General features: G+C 42.4%; 2 protein-coding genes across 3 annotated transcripts; one reads left to right on the top strand and one right to left on the bottom strand.

Moving 5' to 3' along the window:
• The first annotated feature begins 2,061 nt into the window (after positions 1-2,061).
• LOC122867747 (protein phosphatase 1 regulatory subunit 1B-like) lies at positions 2,062-18,990 on the top strand. 2 transcript variants are annotated; one of them, XM_044178915.1, is made up of 5 exons: positions 2,062-2,414; positions 10,843-10,926; positions 15,622-15,697; positions 17,225-17,353; positions 17,447-18,990. In XM_044178915.1, the coding sequence occupies exons 1-5, from the start codon at positions 2,295-2,297 to the stop codon at positions 17,578-17,580; spliced, it is 543 nt and encodes a 180-aa protein (XP_044034850.1). In that variant the 5' UTR covers positions 2,062-2,294; the 3' UTR covers positions 17,581-18,990. The 2 variants fall into 2 exon arrangements, with proteins under 2 accessions (XP_044034850.1, XP_044034849.1); XM_044178914.1 differs by having other exon boundaries at positions 2,062-2,423.
• A 503-nt stretch (positions 18,991-19,493) lies between these two features.
• Positions 19,494-22,359, bottom strand: LOC122867745 (phenylethanolamine N-methyltransferase-like). The gene is made up of 3 exons (XM_044178912.1): positions 22,118-22,359; positions 21,568-21,778; positions 19,494-20,499 (listed from the first exon to the last, which is right to left on the bottom strand). The coding sequence occupies exons 1-3, from the start codon at positions 22,287-22,289 to the stop codon at positions 20,061-20,063; spliced, it is 822 nt and encodes a 273-aa protein (XP_044034847.1). The 5' UTR covers positions 22,290-22,359; the 3' UTR covers positions 19,494-20,060.
• Between the last annotated feature and the right edge of the window lie 1,582 nt (positions 22,360-23,941).

Genomic DNA, 23,941 nt, shown 5'->3' with positions numbered 1-23,941 from the left:
CATATATGAAAACCTCTCTTTGAAAATATCTGTTTCAAACATTAGATGACACAAACAAATGCTCATCAACAGTCCGCATGTTCACTTTTCAAGGACAACAGTTGAATTGAAAGTTAACTGAGCCACAGATGGGCTGTTCTTAAATTTCCAAGGTGGAAGTTTTACTTTTCATCTGAAGACCTCCAACAGCAGGTCTGAGTTTGCTGTCAGCAGCAACTCTCCCCGGAGCTGGCAGAGATCCAGAGCCTCTCTCAAGTTCACTTCAGTACAGGGCGAACCTGTGGGAACTGGGATCAAACATGGGACGCCCTGGTTACAGGATGGTCTGCTACTTCTTCAATCTAACTGCATGAGAGCTGAGAGGAAGTACTTGCCAATCCATGAGGAAAATTAACTGTCCCTTAGTCTGGAATTAGTCTGATAACAAAAATGTGTGAAACACTCAGTGAGCAGAGATTATAACCACAAATTGAAGCCTCCTTCTCTCTCCTCACACAGAGACATCTTGCCTGTTGTTCTATGTTTCTCTTCCTTTCCTCTCTTCATCCTTGTCTCACCTCCTCTTCCTCTCTCCCTCTTTCTCTCCTCTCTTAGTTCTTACCTTTAAATGCACAATACATTTACGCTATGGGGCAGTTATTTGTGTTTACATGGTCAGGAACCTCCATCACATTGTCTGCTGATATACTGACATTAAATGAAAAGCAATTTCTTTCTTTCTCTCTTTTTGTTACATTTGCACGTGAATTTGTACTCTCCTACCCCAACTGTCTCTCCTCGAACTTACTATTAAGCACTCACTCACGACACATGCATACGCACTTACAGACTGCCAACACTCAACACTGTGAAGAGAAACTGTTGCCATGGCAATGCATTTGCCAATGGACTATCTGATCTTATATATTTACAGTACATACGATATAGTCTAGCCTTTGGAGAAAGAGCAGTAAGATTTTTGACTCTACCATGAGAAACATTTCTTGGGATTTCATGACGACTTGGTGATAAAAGTGGATCTAGATGTTCATTTAACATTTGAACACATTGTGCATATACAGTAGCTCACAAGTGTAAAGTACTGTGGTCCACTAACAGAAAGGAAAATTTGGTCTGCTATGTTCTCAACTTCCTTAGATGCTGTATATGAAATTATATCTCGGTTATAACCTTTCAACTCAGATCCAGTTCACTTGTGCCAAGATGATCAAGAACAGCCAACAGTAGCAATGGTGTTTCTTGATATTAGGATAGATCTCTATAGATAGGATAGATCGCTATTTATTTATCCCGTGGGGAAATTGTCATGCAGCTATTGCAGTACAAAGTAGGAAAGAGTGCAAATATAAAAAGTGCAAATATAAAATATCAATAAACAAATATCCAAAATATACACAATGCCAAAAATATAAACAAGGTTAACGGTAAGGATCATAAGTTGTTCATATCTGAAGTTGCTTCTTGCTGAGTTGCATATAGCTATGTATGTACGATATCAAGTCTCAATTACAGATAAGTGTATATGGTTAATTCAAAATGCTCAGTGATTATGTCCATGGTATTGCACATAATGTACCCTAAGTCAGAATGTTGTAATGATTGTAATAATCTCTTTTAATTCTCTTTTATAACTGAATAAAGTAATACAGTAAGTACTATTGTTATTATGACACTTGGCACTATTCTATTCTTCTGTATTTCGTTTTATTATTATTTTAAGTATCATTTGATCTTTTTATTTTACAAGACAGACCCTTGTGGAGGTTGCACTTTTTAAAATACATTCTCCCTACAATAAATTGTCATTATGAATATCTTCACAATTAAAAGAAAATGTTTTGAACTTCTGTGACATTGAAGGCATATCGACAGTTTTAGAAACGTCTTATTTTCAGCCCTCATCTCAAGGGAAATTGCTTTCTGGGCCACTTTTGATTCCAGTTGCAGAACATTTCCTACGGCAACTGAAAGCATCATAAAGATTCATCACGCTCTCCCCTACGTTCACTCCTCTAGACACAGTGGGAGCGAGAGACATAAACGTACAGTGTGTGAGGGAGAGAGAGGGAGGGAGGGAGACAGAGAGAGGAGTAAGCAGGCAAAGCTGTCAAACGCAACTCAAGAGTCCAAAGAGACCAGAGGACTGGTGGGACAGAGGGATGTCGCTGGTCACTAAGAGCTGAAATATTTTAAATACCTTATATTGCAGAGTCATACAGCTCACACAGGCAGTTAAATCGGACTTTTAGCTGGACATCTGTGTGCTTGGCTGTGGAGGTGACAGGCTGGATGCCATGAACCCGCTGCTGCCCGCAGATACGGAGGTGATGGAGCGAGAGGCGGACAAGGATGCGAGGAGGAAGATCCAGTTCTCCGTGCCGTCCTCCGTGCCCACCCAGCTGGACCCGCGACAGGTGGAGATGGTGAGAGTGTAGGGAGTGTGGTGTGTAGCCTAGATGGATGATGATAGTGGTGGTGGTGGGATGTGTGCTTGTGTGGAAGAATGAGGTCAAACTTGGGTCATATACCAAACCTATTTCAGGACCACCAGTGCTTTGGGTCCTTTTTGTGCAGCCTAAAACCTAATATCTAATCACATAAGCACTAGTTTTAGACTGCGAGGTTCAAGTGCACATTGTCAGCTTTATTTTAAAGACGTTTTCAGTGAGTAAATGGACTGGGAGTACCATGGTTTACCTGGCAAAATTGGTAAAAGTAATGAAACAAATCTGAAACATGCTTGCTTCCAATTTTCATCCTGACTTTTAAGTAAGTACACACCAAGTGAGCATTGCCCTCTTCTGTGGCATCTGAAGCATCAGGCCATGGCACTGAAGTTGACATACCCTTACATAACCAGTCTAGCACGACTTTGCAGAACTCTGTATTTTGTATGTTTTGTATTTCTCTGTGGGCAGCACTGGGATTAAGCTGAGCTGTGCAGCCTCAGTTTTTTTTGGAACCCTTAAAAGTGATGAGGCATCTCTGCCCTTCAAAAGGAGTGCAGGAGGAGGAAGAGGAGGAGGAGGAAGTGAGGGATAAAGCACTGTTAGTAAAATTAAAAATTAGATTATGTGCCTGAGTAATAATGCCCTTACCACATCTGTGAAACAAAACATAGAAGGTCACATTGTTAGTCATACTTAGAAGGAGGAGGCGAGTGCATTATGTAAAATAAATAAAGCATAACTCAGTTATCTGCAGGTTATGCTGAACCATTCCAAAGCAAATGTAGGTGAAACATGCTGAGCTGGTAGTATAGACATTATGTTAGTGAAATCATGCAGTGTGAACAGGAATAATGTTGGCTGGTGCAGTATGGATGCAGACCAGCATTTAGTCTGGCAATGGCAATCCATAGGTCATTAAGATAACAGTGAGATAGCTTTTGGATGCAATTCCTCCAGCCAATGATGCTTTAGGTTTATCGATTTCTTTCACTTTTAAGACAAAAGACGCTCATGTCTTAATGGCAGGCTGCTCCCTGCAGGGAAATCTCATTGGAGACTAGGTGCAATGTCCAGAATCCTCTTCCCAGTAGAAGATTTTGAGATTTTGTGGCGCATCTGCTTGGACAGCTTGTTTCAGCCTGGAATGTAAAAATAAACTAATAAATCAATAATTTCTAGGTTTATTTTTATTTAATTTCTGCATGCAAATATTTCTGACACACCTGTTGTTTACATCCCAATTTGCAGTCTCTAAGGCATTTGATTACTTTCTTTATACCTTCATTCCTTCATTTGCTTTTATAAGCAACCGCATGTCTCTGATTTCATGAAAATCTCAGTATATTCCTTCTGAAAAACTATCCGGGAAAGGTTCACACTACTACTGCTGCTCATTACTTCCACAGCCTTCAGTTATTAAGACCCTTTCCTACATAAATTCCAACCCGTAAATACTCATTGACAGCATCATGTGAGCTGAGTCAGTTTTCCTTGGCAGCAGCATTTCCTGGTAAAGCACACAAAAGGTTACACGGTTCTTACGTCATAATATGTCTTAGGATACATCTTCTTATAGCCACCACAGCCTAACTCTGGTGTTGTCCTGTTGCTGAAAATCATAGTGGAGAAAAATCAGCTGGCAATTTGAGGAGTTTCTTCAATCTTAACATACCAGCAAACTAGCTGAGGGGATAAACAGTCATTCAGCTGCTAAATATGTTTTATAAACCATAATTTAGGCAGCTTGCATGAGAATCCCCCCTTTTCCTTATTTTCCAACTTATCATTGCAGTGCAGGCTGCCACTCTGGTAATTAGAAAAACTGCCTGATGGTCATGTCATGTGGGATGAGACTCAACTGTACTTGAGACGTGTGAATGCAGCAAACCACTACCCTCCTTGATAAGTGACCTCAGCATGTTGTGGTTGCTTCTGAGAAATGGTTCTTATTTAAAGGACTTTGACAGAAGCTGACAGTGGTGGAGGAAGTACTCAGACCCTTTACTCAATACAAATAAACGTCCTGCATTGAAAAGTATAATCAGGAAAATGTACTCAAAGTATTAAAGTAAAAGTACTCACTGTGACTGTTATACTATTATATATCATTAGAATATTATTACTCATGCATTATTGTAAAAGCAGGATTTTACTGTTGGTTGAGGTGGAGCTCATTACTATTTTGTATAGGACTGCAACTCGTGAATATTTTCATCGACTGGTTGTTTGGTTTGTAGAAATTCTGAAAATAGTGATAAATTCTGTCACAATTATTAAAGTGACACCTTCACCATGCTTGTTTTGAGCACAAAATTCAAAATTATTAAAAATAAATTTAAATAATTCAAAAGGAAAATCAGCAAATCCTCACATTTGAGAAGCTGGAACTAATAGATGTTTTTGCATGAAAACGGACTTAAACGATCATCGAAATAGTTGCCAATTAATTTTCTGCTAATCAATTTGGCTAATCAATTCAGCTGTACTTGTATATACTGTTGGGTAGTTTAATTTATAACAAAACATCATATTTTAAAAGCTCTTTGTATGTTTTGTATGCAAAAATCTTAATTTGTAAAGTAACTAAAGCTGTCAAATAATTGTAGTGGAGTAAAAAGTAAAATATTTCCCTCTGAATTGTAGTAGAAGTAGAAAGTGGCATGAAAAGAAAAGACTCAGTAACTTAAAAGTACCTCAAATTTATACTTAAGCACAGTACTTGAGTAAATGTACTTAGTTACATTCCACCACTGATAGCTGATCAGGAGCATTTATTGTTCCTTTTTTCCAAAACACACTGGAGATTTAACAGATGCACTAAATGAATTATTTACTCAAGCATGACTGCTCAAGAGTCTGCAAACATGCTGCTCATCAAGGCCACTTTAAGTGCCAAGGAGGTCATTTTTACACCCATAGCCTTCTTATACAGCCCTGTGAGGTTTGGTCAAGGGCATCTCGTCCTTTTGTTGCCCCTGTGAAAGGCAGGCCCTGCTGCCCATTCCCACTTAAACCTGTGAGAGTTTCAGCCAACAGAAGGCTTTTTGGGTTATATGTGAAGGTCAGCCAAGTTCTTGTGTACATTATTTCCACAACACAGCCATAACATTAGCATTGAAATGACAAGCAGTAGCACGGAAAGAGAGACAGGTAGAGAGATAAGTGGAAAGAGTGGGAGGGAATGAATAAAAGTGTTGAGTTGACAAGGACAAGAGAGAGGACAAAAGAGAAAGATAACTGACAGAAGGCATGTAAGAAAAGGGAAGAGAAAAAAATCATCAGCCAAGGAGATGACTGATTAAAACCAAAAAGATTAGCTGTGGATGGCTGAGGCCTGAATCAAGGGCAAGGACAGCTAATGCTAAGAACAAATTTTCACCGCAGCCAAGAGCTCTAAACTCCAGTGGGATCTTATTCAACAAACCCAGCATATTCCCTTCAAGTTATTCCCATATATAAAGTGGGGTGATGGCAGAATATTGGTTTGGTTTGATTTTTCAAAAGTGGATACAGTGACCAGCTGAGAATGTCTGGGTAGCAGTTAACAGGGAACACAAATTTCTCTTACCATTGAGGAAGACAGTAACTCCAGTTGAATGTAGAGGCTTTACAATGGGAAGTTTCCAGTTTCAAGTGCATATGTGTACAGTATGTGTGTGTGTATGTGTGGCCCTCCCTCCCATCCCTACAATGACTGTTGAGGCAATTGCTGCAACAAGATTGTATTTCCAGTCAAGTTGGTAGGGGTTAACATCAGATGTGATGCTCTTTAATCAACTCACATCTATTTTTGGAAATTCTTCACTGGAAAACAAAAGGTCAAATGGTAATAGTGGGCTTCGTTTATCTTTTCTTGAACATCAAATCAAGCTCCACACAGGATTATTCACAGAATAAATTGAAAGTACTGTATGAACGCAGCAAAGGGATTTATGCTTCCACTGCATGGTCTTAATTGTTAAATGGATAGGTTATTTCTGCATAAAGGGTTCTTTAGGACACCGTACCTCCCAAGTGTTGTCAATGTGCATTATGAACATCCAGATTAATGCACTGAAGTTGAATGTTAGGTAACCATGAAGGTCATCCTACCTACCATTGATGATTTACTATGTGAGCACTATACAGAATTCCTGTGCTGCTTAAATTTCTCTTTCTAGCAATTTCTGTGGAAGTGCGGTTGTAATTGCTATATTTCTAAATTTACTGGATAGTTCTCAAACAAGGGGAATAAAAACTGCACATCAGATATGCACAGTTGGCATAGAGTGTTTGGTCCAGCTGTCCTCACTCTCACTGGCCACGGCATGGTGTTGTGCGACTGGTTGCACCAAAATGAATTACTTACTATGCTGCTTTTTTTTTATATGCCTAACTGCACATAAAGTTTTATTTACCAGATATTCTTTGTTATACAGCCTGTAACCAGGGACGCTGGAAGTCAGTCAGAGTTGGGGGTGCTGAGAGAAACTCAGTCTATTTAATGATGTCATACAAAATGCAGTGCTACATTCATGCTTTTTGCATTCATTTGAATGGCCAGGAGCATATATATATATATATATATATATATATATATATATATATATATAACAATTTTTGAGTGTTTCAAGCAGGCAGCAAACATGAATACCAACATACTGTATGTTGAAGCAGCCACAGCAACTACGGGAAAACTGAACTAATACATGAAAACTGAAAGGAGAGGAAGAGAGAGTGAGACAGCACCTGGACGCACATTTCGTACAGGAGACGAGGATCTACCGAAGCCCATTCAACCAGCGGTGGACCCATTCATATGAGACAGCTGTTTGCTGTTAACAGAGTAACAGCTGTTAAGAGAGACTCAAGTCTGCAGTGTAGTTTATACACTTCACTGATGAACCTGAGAATTATACAGGATTACAGAGTCAGGCGTCTCCACTTCTGCCCATATGCGTGACCTCTTTCTCTCTAAATGTTATTAAATTAATACTCTGCCAGTACCAATACTAATGGCCAGTATGTGTCACTGTACAGTGGCAGTAATTGTAATTACCTTATGTACTGTAGCTGCAGCTCTCTGGATTGAACTCTCTGGGTCTGTCTGACCATGTGCCCTGATGTCTTTGCTTACTTTGATTCAGTGGGACACTCTAAACTCCCTAAAACACCTCAATGTGTGTTTGCATGTGATAGATCCGCCTTGCCTTGCCTTGCCTTAGTAAATGAGGTTGATTTATGTATTGTAGACTAATACATATTAATGATAAACAACAGATAAAAAACAAAGTTAGACCTCTTTCCTACCGCAAATACTAGTGCACTACGCATATAAATCCCAGTAAAAAAGGAGAAAATCATTATAAGTTTAACTGATGGTTGTTATTGTGCCTGATTTTTACTTCCCACGTCCATGCCTGTAACAACACGATGATGGTTTAAAGTTAAGTGTTTTTAAGATGTATAAAAAGGCTTGTGCAAATGCAATGCTTTTAGTGAGTTTCAGTGGTGTTTAAATTGATTAAACACACCACACTGCCAATTTGGTGAAAGACAGTTACTTTACCTTTCTGGCCATTAAAACAGTTATTGCTGTTATTGAGAAACTCAAAAAGGCCTACCTAAAACAAATTTCTGTGATCCCTTAACTCATTCTAAAAAATCGTATGCTGCTCACATACACGTTGCAATAAGATACAGTTATATCCTGCCATTTAGTCAATTCAAGAAGAAGACTAATAAATCTAGTGCGCTAAAATAACAGAATTTTCCTTACAAAACCTGGGAAATTACAGGCATTGCAGACATGCACATCAAGGACCTGATGAAAATACTATGTTCCCTGTAGGTGCTTGACCTTCTGGCAACTGTTAACAAAACACTCAGAAAAGGTCCCACTGTGTCTGAAAAGGCTCTCAGACAGGCGCTTAACCTATGGTTTGGTCCTTTGACTGCACATGCTTTTTTCCTGAGAGATTTTGTGTTTGTCTATCAATGTGTGGGAAACTGCTCATGTTTGTTAGATTACCGCATTTAAATGTTCATGTTGACACATTTTCAATCTCTAATTGGATGCCTTGTAATTAATATTTAAATTTGTTCCCCACTCAATGGCAGCATATTTAGTTCTAGTGTCTGAGTGATGAATATGTATGAATCCAGCACGCAGAGTGAAGCAGAAGCAGTAAGAGTTACTCCAGAGTGGAAGCTACCCACACATTTCATGCCTACACTCTCAGCTGTGATTGGCTTGGCAGCCACTCCTATCTCACAACAATCTTATTACCATAACATGTTACAAAATAGAGAGAGTGATAAATCTATTGTACATTTCATAACACTTTTATTTATTGTTAGCAAGAAGAAGGTGTTTTATTATTTTACTCTGAATAATCAAAAGGTTGGTATCTTGGACTTAAAATCATAAAAATAGGCGAAAATAACATTTTCAGGAAGAAAAAAAAAAATTAAGTACTGGCAACAAAATATACTTAAAAAGCATCAAAAGTAAAAGTACTAAGTATGCAGAATGGTCCCTGTAGTGTTTTATTATTGGATCATTATTACTGATGCTTTAACAAGTACTTTTTACAGTACTTTCCTGTTGTAGTTGATCGAGGTAGAGCTCAGTTCAACTACTTTATATACTTTTGTGTAGTTTAATCAGTAACAATGCATTATTGTTACGGACCGAACTGGCCGGAGACACAAGGCAGGTATGATAGAGTTTATTATTACACAAGTACGTTGATAGTGAATGGAAGAAAGTAAACAGTCCTTGGAATGGAGGTGGCGGAGCACTGAGTATTAGGTCCACACGGGTCAGGAGACTGGAGCGACACTCACGGGAGACGAGAGACGCACGGGACCAGGAGCTGGAGTGGATAACTCACGGAGGACTGGAGACGCACGGGACCAGGAGCTGGAGTGGATAACTCACGGAGGACTGGAGACGCACGGGACCAGGAGCTGGAGTGCCACACACGGAGAACAGGAGCACGAAGGAGCCGGAGAAGAGGCACTGGGTACCGGTGGCTGGTAGACTCACGGAGGACTGTAGACACACAGTGACTGGAGCTGGAGTGACACACACGGAGAACAGGAGCACGAAGGAGCCGGAGACGAGGTACTGGGTACTGGAGGCTGGTAGTAGTTTGCTCAGGAAAAGGGAGTCCAAGGCGTTGATTGCAATGATTCAGGGGAACTAGCGTCCTATCCTTAGTCATTAACGAGAACGGACACAGACTGTGGTGAGGAGCTGGGTTATATAGGGGAGTAGAGTGGCTGATTACGTGCAGGTGATTTGGATTAGTACTCAGGTGAGGGAGTGCAGAGTGAAGGAGAGTGGCTGGAGAAAACATGACAATTATATTCTATAAACTGATCATATGTTTTGTATTTAAAATCTCAATCTGAAAAGTTACAAGTAACTATAGCTGTAAAATGTAGTGCAGTGGAGTAGAAGTGTAAGCATAAAATGAAAATACCTCAAAATGTGTTTAGGTGCAATAAAAAAAACATATTCAGATTGAATAACTGTATTATGAATCATTTAATTTTATATTCCATATTATTGTAAAGTTGTGTGGTGTAACAGTCTTCTCATATCAGACTGAAACAGACTTGAGATTTTTAAGTTATATTTCAGCACATTTCATATCAGTTGCATAACTGTTGGTTTCTATGACTCACTCTGCTCCACACATATCATCAACAGGAATGCAGATGCCTTTTGAGCCCACAGTTTGTGATCTGAAAGGAGACATCAGGTTGTATCAATGTGCAATAGTAAAATACATCAGTAGTAACAATAGCTGTCATAACAGCTGGAGATCGTTTTATATTCTTATAACCCCTGCATAAAACCTAAGAAACAGAACATCAATATTTAAACTGTGAACCATGAACCCCCCAGCACCAATCAGTGAAGGCAAGAGGGCTATTATTTGGCAGAAGATTGTTCAAGAGGGTTTAAGTAGAAGTCGACATGCATCTGATGGTAAAATAACACAATGGACAGAAGAATTGAAAACCCTAAATGATTATAAGTGATGGGAACATGCAGTAAAAAAGCAAGCAAATATAATTAATACAACTGCCATCTATGACTAGATGTAATCCTCATTGAGGAACAATCTGGACAACAATCTTTTGAATGTTGTTATGTAATGATATGCATTTTCTCATTGAATTGTCACAGAAAAAAATCCTCTGTAGATTTAACGTCAAGAACCACAGGGCTGAATAAAAGACTGTTGATATCAGTCACACCTTGCTCCTTGTTTTTAATGGATGGGGCTGTTTGTGTCAGGGTTTTGCAAAGCTCCCACATACGCAAATATATACAAATTCACATACACAGCATGGTTTGATGCAAGTTAAGACTGTCTCTCTCTCTCTCTTTGCTAAGATTCGACGTCGGAGGCCGACACCAGCCACACTCTTCAGATTGACTGACCCACCATCACCAGAGGAGGACATTGGCCCTCACCAGGTAGATCTATTTGGAACTTAAAAATCTTAAACTTAAAAAAGGCTGGAGTGACTCACCATTTTGCATAAAATTTTTATGATTTTAGACGGAAGAGGTACTGTCTCAATAACACCAGAACACAGTGCTATGACAAGTCTGTGTATTTTGTAAGGACTGATTGTTAAACCCTCACTTTGCCGTCAAGCTCTTTATGTACACAAAGTGAATTCAGCACTCTTAGGCTTGTTGTCTGGCGGTTGTAGAAAGGCATTCTGGGAAATGTTGCAAATTTGCATTGGAAGCAGGACTGCATTTGGTGGGAGGACATAGAGTGGGTGCACATCAAAAGAATAAATTCCCATTAGAGCCAAGTCTGTATCTGTCGTGTGTGTGTGTGTGTGTGTGTGTGTGTGTGTGTGTGTGTGTGTGTGTGAGGCAATAGGACTCAAATGCAGACCAACACACAAACAAGGCAAGCAGGTAGGATAAAGGGAGATTTACTAAGGGTGTCGGGAACGGGCTTACAAGTTGGCAACAGGATGGCAGTCAAGAACACAGAACAAATCCAAGAGGGCACAACTGGTGAGCAGCTCAGTAACAAGCAACAGGTCAAAACACAGGTGCAGGTGGCTGGATGCAATGGCTATGAACAACATGTCAAAGGGAAAGGGCTGGTGAGCTGGTTATATATGCTAAAGGACTGATGCGATAATGAGATGCAGGTGTCAGCAGGTGGGGATGATTTAGGAATATGATCAGGTGAGCAGGCGGATGTGGGAGTCAGGTGACCAGGATTGGCGGGAAAGTCAGCAGGCATCTGGTGGACAGGTGGATAATGGCAGGTCTGGAAAGTATCTGTAACAACAATGCATGAGCCTCGTGGAAGTGAGAAGTGGCTGGAGACAACTGAGGCAGCTGCTGGTGGAGTTTTCCTTTGAACTGCAAAATAAAAGGGAAAAATGTGAATATCAATTTAAGTAATGAGTATTATGCAATAAATTGCTAGTTGCATTTGAGAGTACAAGTAAAATGGACAAAACAGTTTTTTTTCTTTTAGGATGAAATGCCTTTTTTACCTTTACCCCTCTTGTTAACAAGACTCCTCTTTTCTGTGAATATGGCTGACGGTTAAATGCAGTTGTTTTGTGTCTCTTGTAAACCTTTTCATCTTGAAGGAATGTCTCATTTTTGTTGCCTTTCTACTGTAATGCTAACAATTCAAAAATAACAAAATATTAGCCCCCTCCTTGAACCGCCACCTTAACGTGGTGGAGGGGTTTGAGTACCCGAATGACCCTGGGAGCTATGTTGCCTGGGGCTGTATGCCCCTGGTAGGGTCACCCATGGCAAACAGGTCCAGGGTGACGGGTCAGACCAAGAGCGGTTCAGAAGACCCTTATGGATTATTTAAAATCAAGGCCAGTTACGTCGCCCGGATTGGCGCTACCGGGCCCCACCCTGGAGCCAGGCCTGGGGTGGGTGCCCGACAGTGAGCGCCTGGTGGCGGGCCTTTCCCCACGGGCCCGGCCGGGCACAGCCCGAAGGAGCGACGTGGGGCCGTCCTCCCGTGGACCCACCACCCGCAGGAGGATCCGTAAGGGGCCGGTGCAGAGAGATCTGGGCGGCAGTCGAAGGCAGGGGGGCCGGCGACCAGATCTCCGGACACAGAAACTGGCTCTAGGGACATGGAATGTCACTTCGCTGGGGAAGGAGCCTGAGCTTGTGCGGGAGGTTGAGCGTTACCGGCTAGATATAGTCGGCCTCGCCTCCACGCACAGCCTGGGCTCTGGAACCCGTCTCCTCGAGAGGGGCTGGACGCTCCATTTCTCTGGCGTTGCCGGGCGGGAGAGGCGGCGGGCTGGTGTGGGCCTGCTCATAGCCCCACAGCTCAGCCGTCACGTGTTGGAGTTTACCCCAGTGAAGCGAGAGGGTCGCGTCCCCTCCGCCTCCGGGTGGGGACAGGTCTCTCACTGTTGTGCCGGCCCACGGGCCGAACAGCAGTGCAGAGTACCAGGCCTTCTTGGAGTCCCTGGGAGGGGTACTAGACAGTGCACCACCCGGGGACTCCGTTGTTCTACTGGGGACTTCAACGCCCACGTGGGCAAGCGACAGTGACACCTGGAGAGGGGTAATCGGAAGGAACGGCCCCCTGATCTGAACCCGAGCGGTGTTCAGTTGTTGGACTTCTGTGCTAGTTACAGTTTGTCCATAACTAACACCATGTTCAAGCACAAGGGTGTCCATCAGCACGTGGCACCAGGACACCCTAGGCCGGAGGTCGATGATCGACTTTGTTGTCGTATCATCTGACCTCCGGCCGCGTGTCTTGGACACTCGGGTGAAGAGAGGGGCGGAGCTGTCAACCGATCACCACCTGGTGGTGAGTTGGATCCGCTGGCGGGGGAGGAAGCCGGACAGACTTGGCAGGCCCAAGCGTATCGTGAGGGTCTGCTGGGAGCGTCTGGCGGAGCCCTCTGTCAGCAGGGTCTACAACTCACACCTCCGGGAGAGCTTCTCCCAGATCCCGGGGGAGGTTGGGGACATTGAGTCCGAGTGGACCATGTTTTCCACCTCCATTGTCGATGCGGCGGCTCGTAGCTGTGGTCGCAAGGTTTCTGGTGCCTGTCGCGGCGGCAATCCCGAACACGGTGGTGGACGCCGGAAATAAGGGATGCCGTCAGGCTGAAGAAGGAGTCCTATCGGGCCTTGTTGGCTCGTGGGACTCCCGAGGCAGCTGACAGGTACCGGCAGGCTAAGCGTGCTGCAGCCCGTGCGGTCACAGAGGCAAAAACTCAGGACTGGGAGAGGTTCGGAGAGGCCATGGAGGAGGACTATCGGTCGGCCTCAAAGAAATTCTGGCAAACCGTCCGACGGCTCAGGAGGGGGAAGCAGTGCTTCACCAACACCTTGTACTGTGCGGGTGGAGAGCTGTTGACCTCGACTGGGGATGTTGTCGGATGGTGGAAGGAATACTTTGAGGATCTCCTCAATCCCGCTGTCACGTCTTCCGAAGAGGAAGCGGAGGCTGGGGACCGGAGGCGGACTCATCCATCACCCTGGCCGAAGTCACTGAGGTTGTTGGCAAGCTCCTTGGTGGCAAGGCTTCGGGGTGGATGAGATCCGTCCTGAGTATCTTAAGTCTCTGGATGTTGTGGGACTGTCTTGGCTGACATGTCTCTGCAACATCGCGTGGCGATCTGGGACAGTGCCTCTGGACTGGCAGACCGGGGTGGTGGTCCCTCTGTACAAGAAGGGGACCGGAGGGTGTGTTCCAATCACAGAGGATCACACTTCTCAGCCTCCCGGTAAGGTCTATTCCAGGGTACTGGAGAGGAGAATTCGTCCGATAGTCGAACCTCGGATTCAGGAGGAGCAGAGTGGTTTTCGTCCCGGTCGTGGAACACTGGACCAGCTCTATACTCTCCATCGGGTGCTCGAGGGTTCATGGGAGTTTGCCCAACCAGTCCACATGTGCTTTGTGGATCTGGAGAAGGCATTCGACCGTGTGCCCCGGGCGCTTTGTGGGGAGTGCTCTGGGAGTATGGGGTCCGGGGCCCTTTGCTAAGGGCTGTCCGGTCCCTGTATAACGGAGCAGGAGCTGTGTTCGCATTGCCGGCAGTAAGTCAGACCTGTTCCCGGTGCATGTTGGACTCCGCCAGGGCTGCCCTTTGTCACCGGTTCTGTTCATAATTTATATGGACAGAATTTCTAGGCGCAGTCAGGGGTCGGAGGGTGTCCGGTTTGGGAACCACAGGATCTCATCTCTGCTGTTTGCAGATGATGTCGTTCTGATGGCTTCTTCAAACCAGGACCTGCAGCATGCACTGGGACGGTTTGCAGCCGAGTGTGAAGCAGCTGGGATGAGAATCAGCTCTTCCAAATCTGAGGCCATGGTTCTTGACCGGAAAAAGGTGGTTTGCTCTCTTCGCGTGGGTGGGAGTCCTTGCCCCAAGTGGAGGAGTTTAAGTATCTCGGGGTCTTGTTCACGAGTGAGGGACGGATGGAGCGTGAGATTGACAGGCGGATCGGTGCAGCGTCTGCAGTGATGCGGGCGCTGTATCGGACCGTTGTGGTAAAGAAGGAGCTGAGTCGAAAGACAAAGCTCTCGATTTATCGGTCAATCTACGCTCCTGCCCTCACCTATGGTCATGAGCTTTGGGTAGTGACCGAAAGGACAAGATCGCGGATACAAGCGGCCGAAATGGGCTTCCTCCGCCGAGTGGCTGGGCGCTCCCTTAGAGATAGGGTGAGGAGCTCAGTCACACGGGGGGAGCTCGGAGTAGAGCCGCTGCTCCTCCACGTCGAGAGGAGCCAGCTGAGGTGGCTAGGGCATCTGATCCGGATGCCTCCTGGACGCCTCCCTCGGGAGGTGTTCTGGGCATGTCCCACCGGGAAGCGGCCCCGGGGAAGACCCAGGACACGCTGGAGGGACTATGGATCCCCCCGGAGGAGCTGGAGGAAGTGTCTGGGGCGAAGGAAGTCTGGGAGTCCCTGCTTAGACTGCTGCCCCCGCGACCCGGCCCCGGATAAGCGGAAGAAGATGGATGGATGGATGGATGGACAAAATATTAGCAATTTACTATATATCGTAATTTATTTGAGGCTACAGCACTGCGGGGTAGTGTAGGGTATTTGGACAAATTCCACTGATATAACATATACTGTGCATATATCCGTTATCTGTAAACCAATGATTTGGATATTTTAATTCTACAGTGGGTGCTGGGGGAAAATGGAGCCTTGAAAGCCAAACTGGTTCACACGTCAACCTACCAGCCACCCTCACTTAAAGGTAAACGCACTGTCCTGAATGTATTTGCGTGTGTTTCACATATACAGTATGTTTTAATTTATGTAACAAATGACACAAAATGAAGGAATTTGGGAGACCTAATTCTGCTGTGGCAACTGCCATGTGGTCTATATCTGTTTGGAATACGTGCATATCCAAAAAACACAGTGAGGTGTGTGTGTGTGTGTGTGTGCGTTATGTGAGATTAGGAGCAGAGACAGCTGTGAGTCTGTTCTGGATCATCCTGGATTATAGGATGGGCACACAGCTGCAACATGGTCTCACCCAGAGTCACACAAATATAAACACACACAAAAACATTACAATTTGATATGAAGATGTATAAAATATATTAATATTCATCTTCTGTTTTGTGGGAATTGTGGATTTGACCCTTGCAATCATTACTGTTGCTGCTTAAAATGTCTACATTGTTTATGAAAATGTATTGGTGTGATAAATTGTATTTTAACATCATCATCATTACAACATGCCCATACATTTTACATGAAAAACCATCTAAACCAGATGTTTTCTCCCACATATTATCAAAACCTAAATGAAAAATGAAAAAAATACTTAAATGCTTAAACATGTGACTATATATAATCATCTAGATTCTTGACATCTATTCATTTATGATAGGTTTTTTCAGTGCGGGATCCTATTTTGTTTGACCACATCTTAATAAACAGTAGTAAAATATAGTCTGTATGATAAGGAGAGTTTCCCACCTGTGTTGCCCAAAATAAAAATGACCAATAAGACAATAATCTATCCATATGACTTTGCCTTATTGCACAAAGGGAGGGTTGGTTTATTTTCATTGAAAGGGATTAATATTACTGCATATAATTCATCTTCACAGTACTTTAGCTTATTATATTTGTTCTTCTGCCTCTCATGAAACTGCCATTGTATTGTACTTAAAGTGTGGGACTTTTACATATAAATGAACATCCATTACATTCAAGCCCTTGCCACACAATTCACACAATGCTGATTAAGCCACAGGCAGCTGTTTTCAGTGAAAAAGCTCTAAAAACCCAATCTACACTACCTGCTCAGCACCAAACTAAAGAAAGACACAGTTAGCGACTAGCTGGTGAACATAGAGCATTTAGTAGCTTCAGAGCCAGATATTTCCCCCAGGTGTTGGTAGAGACCAAAACAGAGTTAAAACAACAGTGAATATTGGATTTACATTCATCAGGTTACCAGAAACATGACTCCAAATGAATGATAATGTTTCACTGCTGGATGTGTAAATAAGCAACTGTTTGCTAACAGGTTCACCATATCAACTTCAGAGGTGATGACATGTCAATGTTGTGTTCACAACTTGTTTTCGTTGCCCCCAAGTGGCCGAAAAATCTATTATTGAAGGTTAAAATAACAAAAACAGAAATACTCTCTTCATCTATCCATTCATCCATCCATCATCTGTCCATTAAAGGGATGAACTAATCTTTATGTGTAAAATCGGCAGAGTGCTCCTTTATTCTACGTCCTGATTTGTATTTTCAGCTGTCCAGAGGATGGCCCAGGCCCACCTGTCCTCCTTAGACATGTCTTCTGTGGACAAAGAGGAGTCCTCTTCTGGGGAGGAAGAGGAGGAACATGAGACGGAGAGCCAGCAGACAACCACAGCTACAGGTGGGTTGGACAGGACGGCCTTTTATATGTTATACTGGCATTCGCACCACACATAAACATTGCTTACACTTACAAAAATCTCTTTCTTGTCAGATCTAAGGGAAGAAAGCAAACCACTCAGAGATCAGTGTGCTTCGCTAGACAGTTTGACTGGAAGTGCTGATCTCCGCCGTCACCACAGAGACGAAGAAGAGGCCAAAGAAAGAGAGGAAGGAAAAGGAGAATGACAAAAGAAGAGGACTCCAATGGGGAAAGACTTGCATAGCACACATATAGGCCATGTGTGTGCGTGCATGGGTGTACGTATGAGTGTGTGTTATTTGGGTCTGTGAGTGTGTGCATGCATACAACAAAAGAGTTGAATGTAGAAAAGAGAGAGAGAGAGAGACGAACACAGACGTGCATTGAGGAAGGTCAGAATATTAATGAGCAGGTATGAGGAAAAGTTTAACCTGAGACTTGTGAAGGACATCACACACGTCAGCCGAGGAAGCCAGGGCTAAATTCTAGTCAGCCAAGGACACTGCACAAGAAATATGAGAACTGGTAAGAACTGTGGCATTTTCTCAAGCAAATACATGTGATTCAATTCTGAGACTTGCTTCTTGGGTAGTTTTTCCAGAAAACTATATCCATGTGTGAAGAATAAGATTTTGAATCACCTTTATTCACATCATGTACAGGGCATGTCACTTAGTGATACTGGTGCTAAAATACACATCTCAAGAACAATTAGAAAGGGCAGATGATGCACACAGCTCAAGATAACTTCCAGTTGTTGCAGGTGGCAACAAACATACATTTGCAGATAACATAAAGACCATCTTATGCATATTTTACAAACATGTAAGATCCAATTGTATCTGTAGTGTCATGGTCAAAGTGAAAAAATGTTTGAGGGCCCTGATCTCATACAGTTTGTCCAGAGATACACGATATACTACAGTATGATAAATATACAGTAAAGAGGAATAGGCGGCAGAGCCAATCCCTATTGGAATTTAACCCAGAAACTGTAGAGTTGCTTCTAAAGTTATAAAACAACTCTTTCAGTTTGCTTTCTTCAACCTTGTAGACATTTCCATGCAAGGTCAAGGAAATCAGAGGAGGATGGATTACAGATGATTTGAGCACAGCCACAGCAGACCAGATTAAGTCATATCAGACTGATTCAGCTAATCATGATAATGCAGCACAGTTTTTCTGGTTTGATACTATACACAGGCTTTTTGTAACATGGCGATTATGGCAAGCATGATCTGTTTGGGATGGCAGAGATGAAAGGTAGGAACTGAGAGATGACCTATTTTTTCAAAAACAACATATATATGATGAGTGTGAAGATTCATTCTTGACCTTGTATATAAATTATGTTTTGTGTTGGTTGCTAATAAAACAATTATAATGGGCTGTTGGTGTTGGTGTGATTGTATGTCTGTAGAATTAACCTGTATTAATGTACAATGCTCTAATCATATTTCTTTTCTGAAAAAAATAAATCCAAAACACTCTATTTGGCATTTCAGTTACCACATGGAGTCATCATGTAATTTTGGATATGTAACAAAGTGTTTGAATACAGCAAATGACAGTGAGTTTTATTAAATGAGGACCCTGAGCAAGTTTTTGCACTTTTACGATCTTTGTTCTTATGCATTTGTGAACAGCCTTGGATGTACGCCGAATATTTGTGTTCTCTACCACAGTTATAGTTTATCCACTTTATCCACTTTATCCTAACACCTCTGTTTACCTACAGAATTAACTGTTGCAGTTGTAAACTAAATTCAATCTATCAACAAAGTCTGGGCAATAATGTAGATTTGTTTTGGGTACCATGCTTGATATTTGAGGAGCAACTCAAAATGGCCAAGTACTGATGCCCAGTGTTCAATACTTCCAACCATATTCTTAGATTCATATCTACACTGATCTAAAATAGCATAAAAATGGATACCATAGCAAATATTAAGATTAACCCATAGAATTGCAACAATATGCGATGATGGATGATTTTTAAAGCATTTTTTACACATAATTGTATTATCAAATGTACACTGCTTCCACCCATCTCTGCATCCATCTATTTCAATATCTACAATACATTTATATCAACATATTAATGTCTGAGATAAGAAAATGTGTTTTAGCACTGCTTCTTTATTGACATTATCACAAATTACAAAACACAATAGGCAACTCATCAACCTCTTAATTGAAAAGAAGCTTATAGCATATTAACATTTACTGTTTATAAACTGCTTGAAAGTTGCTATGTTATGATATTATATGATATGCTGAAAACAAAAATTGAAGCATTACATTCTTGATGCTGTAGTTGCTGTATTTGAACTGCAGGAGGCAATGTGTAATTACATTTCTAACACTGAAAGCTCCTCTGGCAACAAAAGGGGAAGTCATGTACTTATTCACCCTCAGAAAAGACATTTACAGAACCAATACAATGGAATGAAGTGAAATATTTAATTCAAATGTTTGTGTCTTTACATTTTTTCCCTTGAGAGTCCATTGGAATATTTGTAAAATGTATCATTAATAATCCCATTTTTATTTGAATTTTTTGCTGTGCTAAACCATGCATTTATCTTGGCTTAATCTATAATATTTTCATCTGGATAGTTACTTCTTCACTTTCAACTTTAATACCCTTTATCTATCCTCTTTGCCAATTCTCCCACTTTACCTTTTAATCCTTTCTTGCCTTTACAAAAAACACCCCAGTCACATCATCGACCCCCACCCTCATGTCCTGAGGCAGTGTGTAAACCTCCAGCCTGATCAGGGTGTAGCCACTCTTCTTCAAACTATCACAGACCTGGGCCTCACTCAGTGGGACCACAGGGATCTTTACCCCTGGCCCCCCAAAATAGTAACTCTCTCCCAGGGCTCCAATGAGCAGGAGGTGGCCACCAGGCCGCAGAAGCCTCCCAATGTGGCCCAAAGCCCTGGTGAAGGCAGCCAGGTCAGGGCTGACGCTCTCCAGACAGAAGCAGGACACGAGACAGTCGGCCCCTGCTGAAGGAAGGGCATCATGGGCCAGAGGCTGAGGGCGGTGCACGTCAATGGGGAGGATGTCTGTGATGACCTGACGTAGCTTTGCAGCTTTCTCTGTCCATGCTGAGGGCCTGGTAGAGACAATATCAATGAATCTCCAAATTACATTAAAACAACTACTGTAAATGCACAATACAGCATTAATCTTCACTAGTTATGCAGTTTTGACTTGACACAGGAGCACACTGCAATGACTTTTCCTCCAGTGCCAACAGCAGTTCAAAACTCATGTATCCTACTGACTTTGGTGCCAACATGACGTTAGCATGCAGTTTTGAGTGAAATGTCTCAACAACTATTGGATAGATTGCCATCACATTTGGTAAACACATTCATCCCATTCATTTCTTGATGCCTGTTCTCCAGAATTCATCCTGTTTTCCGTTTCCTTTGTAGTCCTGCCTGTTCTGACTCAGGCCCCTGTTTCCTGTGCCTCGTCTGGTCAAGCCCTGCTGCTCTGTCCTGGAACCCTGCATTACTCCATCTCCTCGGATCTCACTCTGGACCTGCTTTGTCTGTCCCTAACTACCCTTGCCCCAGCCTCAGTTCCTGGCTCTCAGCTACCAGCTCTACCTTCCCCTAACCTGCAGCTCATCTCCCCCCGTGCTTTGCAATAAATATCTTTTTACCTTACTCCTGTCTCCTCATCTGTGTCTGCACCTGGGTTCACCTTTTCTGCAGCCCCACGTAACAGATGGTGAACATGGTAAACATTCTACTCGCTACACATTTCTACACATTAGGTGTGGTTTCTGATTATGTCCCTGTATGCCTTTTTAAAAGGCATACAAGGACATAACATAAATTTTGCAAATCAAAGCACTTTATTATTGTCACATTAGGCAAAGTACAAGGATGACTCATTGCTCAATGAGAGGAGAATAAAACATGAGATCTTATGACCCTTATGAAAGAAGATGACTGATTCTTAGGATTGTGAAACCAATTATGTTATTTTGTTACCACAAGGAAAGAGAATTCTTTTTTCTCTAGGACTGTACATTACAAATATATATAATTTCCTGTTGATGATACTATTCTAACAATGATCTTAATTATCATAAGTCATTCATTCATAGTGACTGTGATATTTCAAGATATCTCAAATCTTCAAAAAGTTTAAAGGGATCTGGTCGTACCGTCGTCCCTCCAGTTTGCAGACGTGCTGCAGGTAGGGTGTCCAATCCAGGCTGCAGCCTCCCTCATCCTGGAGCCAGTGCCTCAGCTCCTCTCTGTTGACCTCCAGGAAGTCTGTGAGGAGCACCTTGCTGAAAACCTCACAGCCACTCAGCACCTGGTACAGGGTGGGACCCGAACCTATGTCCACCAGCAGCTCACCACTCACATCACCTGGAAAGGTAGAGGAAAGAGAGAGAGAGAAGAAGTGAGACTGAAAAGGGCTAAGGTACACGGTAATTTATTTATCATCATTTATTTACCAACACAAGGATGTATAATGAAATAATATTAATGGAGAGAGATCAAAATGCTTTGATTAATATACAACTCCTGTTAAATGATCTCAATAATAGATTCAGAATATCAAATAAATGAAAGTTATCCATGAGAAATGAGGGTCTAAATCCTAATATCAAAAAAGATCTCCTTAACTTAACTTAGCATTTTATTGAGCATGGAGTGTTTTGGAATGAAGTGTCCATGATCCATCACCCCATCTCCTTAACTTACCTTCATTGAAAGCTCTATGCAGACATGCCAGTTTCCACGGCACAATGCTGTCCTTTCTTTCAAAATCAGCCCGTGGTGGAGTGTAGTTATACTGTAGATACGCTGCAGGATCAAATCTCTGGTAGCAGGCTGCCATGGCCGCTACTCCATTCTCTTTTCCCTTTTCTTCCATCCTTTTCTTTGTGGATCTACCTAATACCTCTGTTTAGTTGTCAGCCTTCAGGTGCACTGCTACCCCATCAACCGCCTTATATACCTGGGTATGCGGGTGTGTTTGTGTCATTATCTCTAGGACAAATAGCAGGGCTTAATTCTTGGTCCCGGATTTGGGTCCTGGATCCTGGTCCTGGATCCTGGTCCTGGATCCAGGACCTCCCAAATTGGGGACCGGCACAAAAGTTAAAACTGAATTAAAATGCCAGTATGCGCTTTCAGGTAGAATATTTCTGACAGAAACATGACATAGAAGCAGGGAATGATCAGTAAAACCAACTGGCATAATATTTTATAATTTCCAAATTACAATTCAAATTTGGCTTAAAATATTTGATAATGTCATCCAGCCCATTGCGCTATATGGTAGTGAAGTATGGGGTCCACTCAGTCATTATAGCTACTGTATACCTGTTGGGACAAACATCCAACAGAGTTTTCACTTATTTGTATTTGTATTTTTAACTGCAAGTTTACAATTTTTATTATTATTATCATTAGTATCTTATCTATCCTATCTTATCTGTATATATTTTAATAGCACATTTCTTCTGTTTATGTATATGTTTTTATTTCACACATGGTTGAGAATTTGTGCCCGATTAGCAGTAGGAGTGTGCAGTGCTTAATTATTTAGCTACTGTCTACTTGATCCAATACTAGCAAACTACTGAGTACTACTGTTATTGTGTATTTGTTTTCTAATTGTATTTGTTTTTATTTTTATTATTGGTTTGTGTATTGTCCAAATATTTGACCAGTTTGTACTTGGATGCTTTTGCAAAATTGTTTTTTTAAAACTTTCATGTCAATAAAGCCTTTGAATTGAAATTGCATTGAAAAAAATAGGGAGGGTGGGAAAGAGAGCTAGCTGCGAACCCTAAACAGCTGTTTCTGAGCCTTCTGCTGATTTTGAGTGATTACTGTGAATGCTCTGATTGATAAATGTAAATAAATAATACTTTGTGATGACAGTTTAGTTTAGTTTAAACAGCTAGCATCTAGACATTGTACAGTGCGCTCCAGGTACTGTGGATTATTTTCCTTGACTTTTTCTCTCCCCCGACCTGTCGGAACGTCACCCTCTCTGTGTTCCGGGACCTCCTGATTTACAAATGAAGTACTGACTAACAGGTTTGTCTCTGTCTGCCATTTTACTTTGGTGATGTTTGTATCGAGTGGCAGAGAGATGGGGAATGATGAGTAGTTGCAAGGGAAAGGAAAAGTCTCCCATGTTGACAGGTGACATTAGATCATTGCAAAATCAGAGGCTGTCATAAGATGATTTTTAAATAATTATTAAAGTTATGGTTTACTGTTGCAGTACATGGAGAATCTAGAGCCAAAAGCACGATGGACACAGAGAGGGATAGAGTGATTAGTTTCACTCAACACGACTGGTGTGTCAAGGGAAACGCCAAGAGCCAGGGAACTAGACGATGACAGCTGGCTTGCGAGTGACTGGTGAGAGCAGGCAGGGGGAGCAAGGACAGCAAGCTGAGGTGGAGCGGCAGACAATCTGTGGTAATCGGATTCTGGGGGAGCCAGTGAAGGGTTGGAGACTGGTGTCAGTTAACGAGATAAGCCTGGACACAGGAATTCGGAAGGTTA

This window comes from Siniperca chuatsi, linkage group LG20 (assembly GCF_020085105.1).
Source record: "Siniperca chuatsi isolate FFG_IHB_CAS linkage group LG20, ASM2008510v1, whole genome shotgun sequence".
Lineage (NCBI taxonomy): Eukaryota > Metazoa > Chordata > Actinopteri > Centrarchiformes > Sinipercidae > Siniperca > Siniperca chuatsi.
This window is presented reverse-complemented; position numbering and strand designations above follow the sequence as displayed.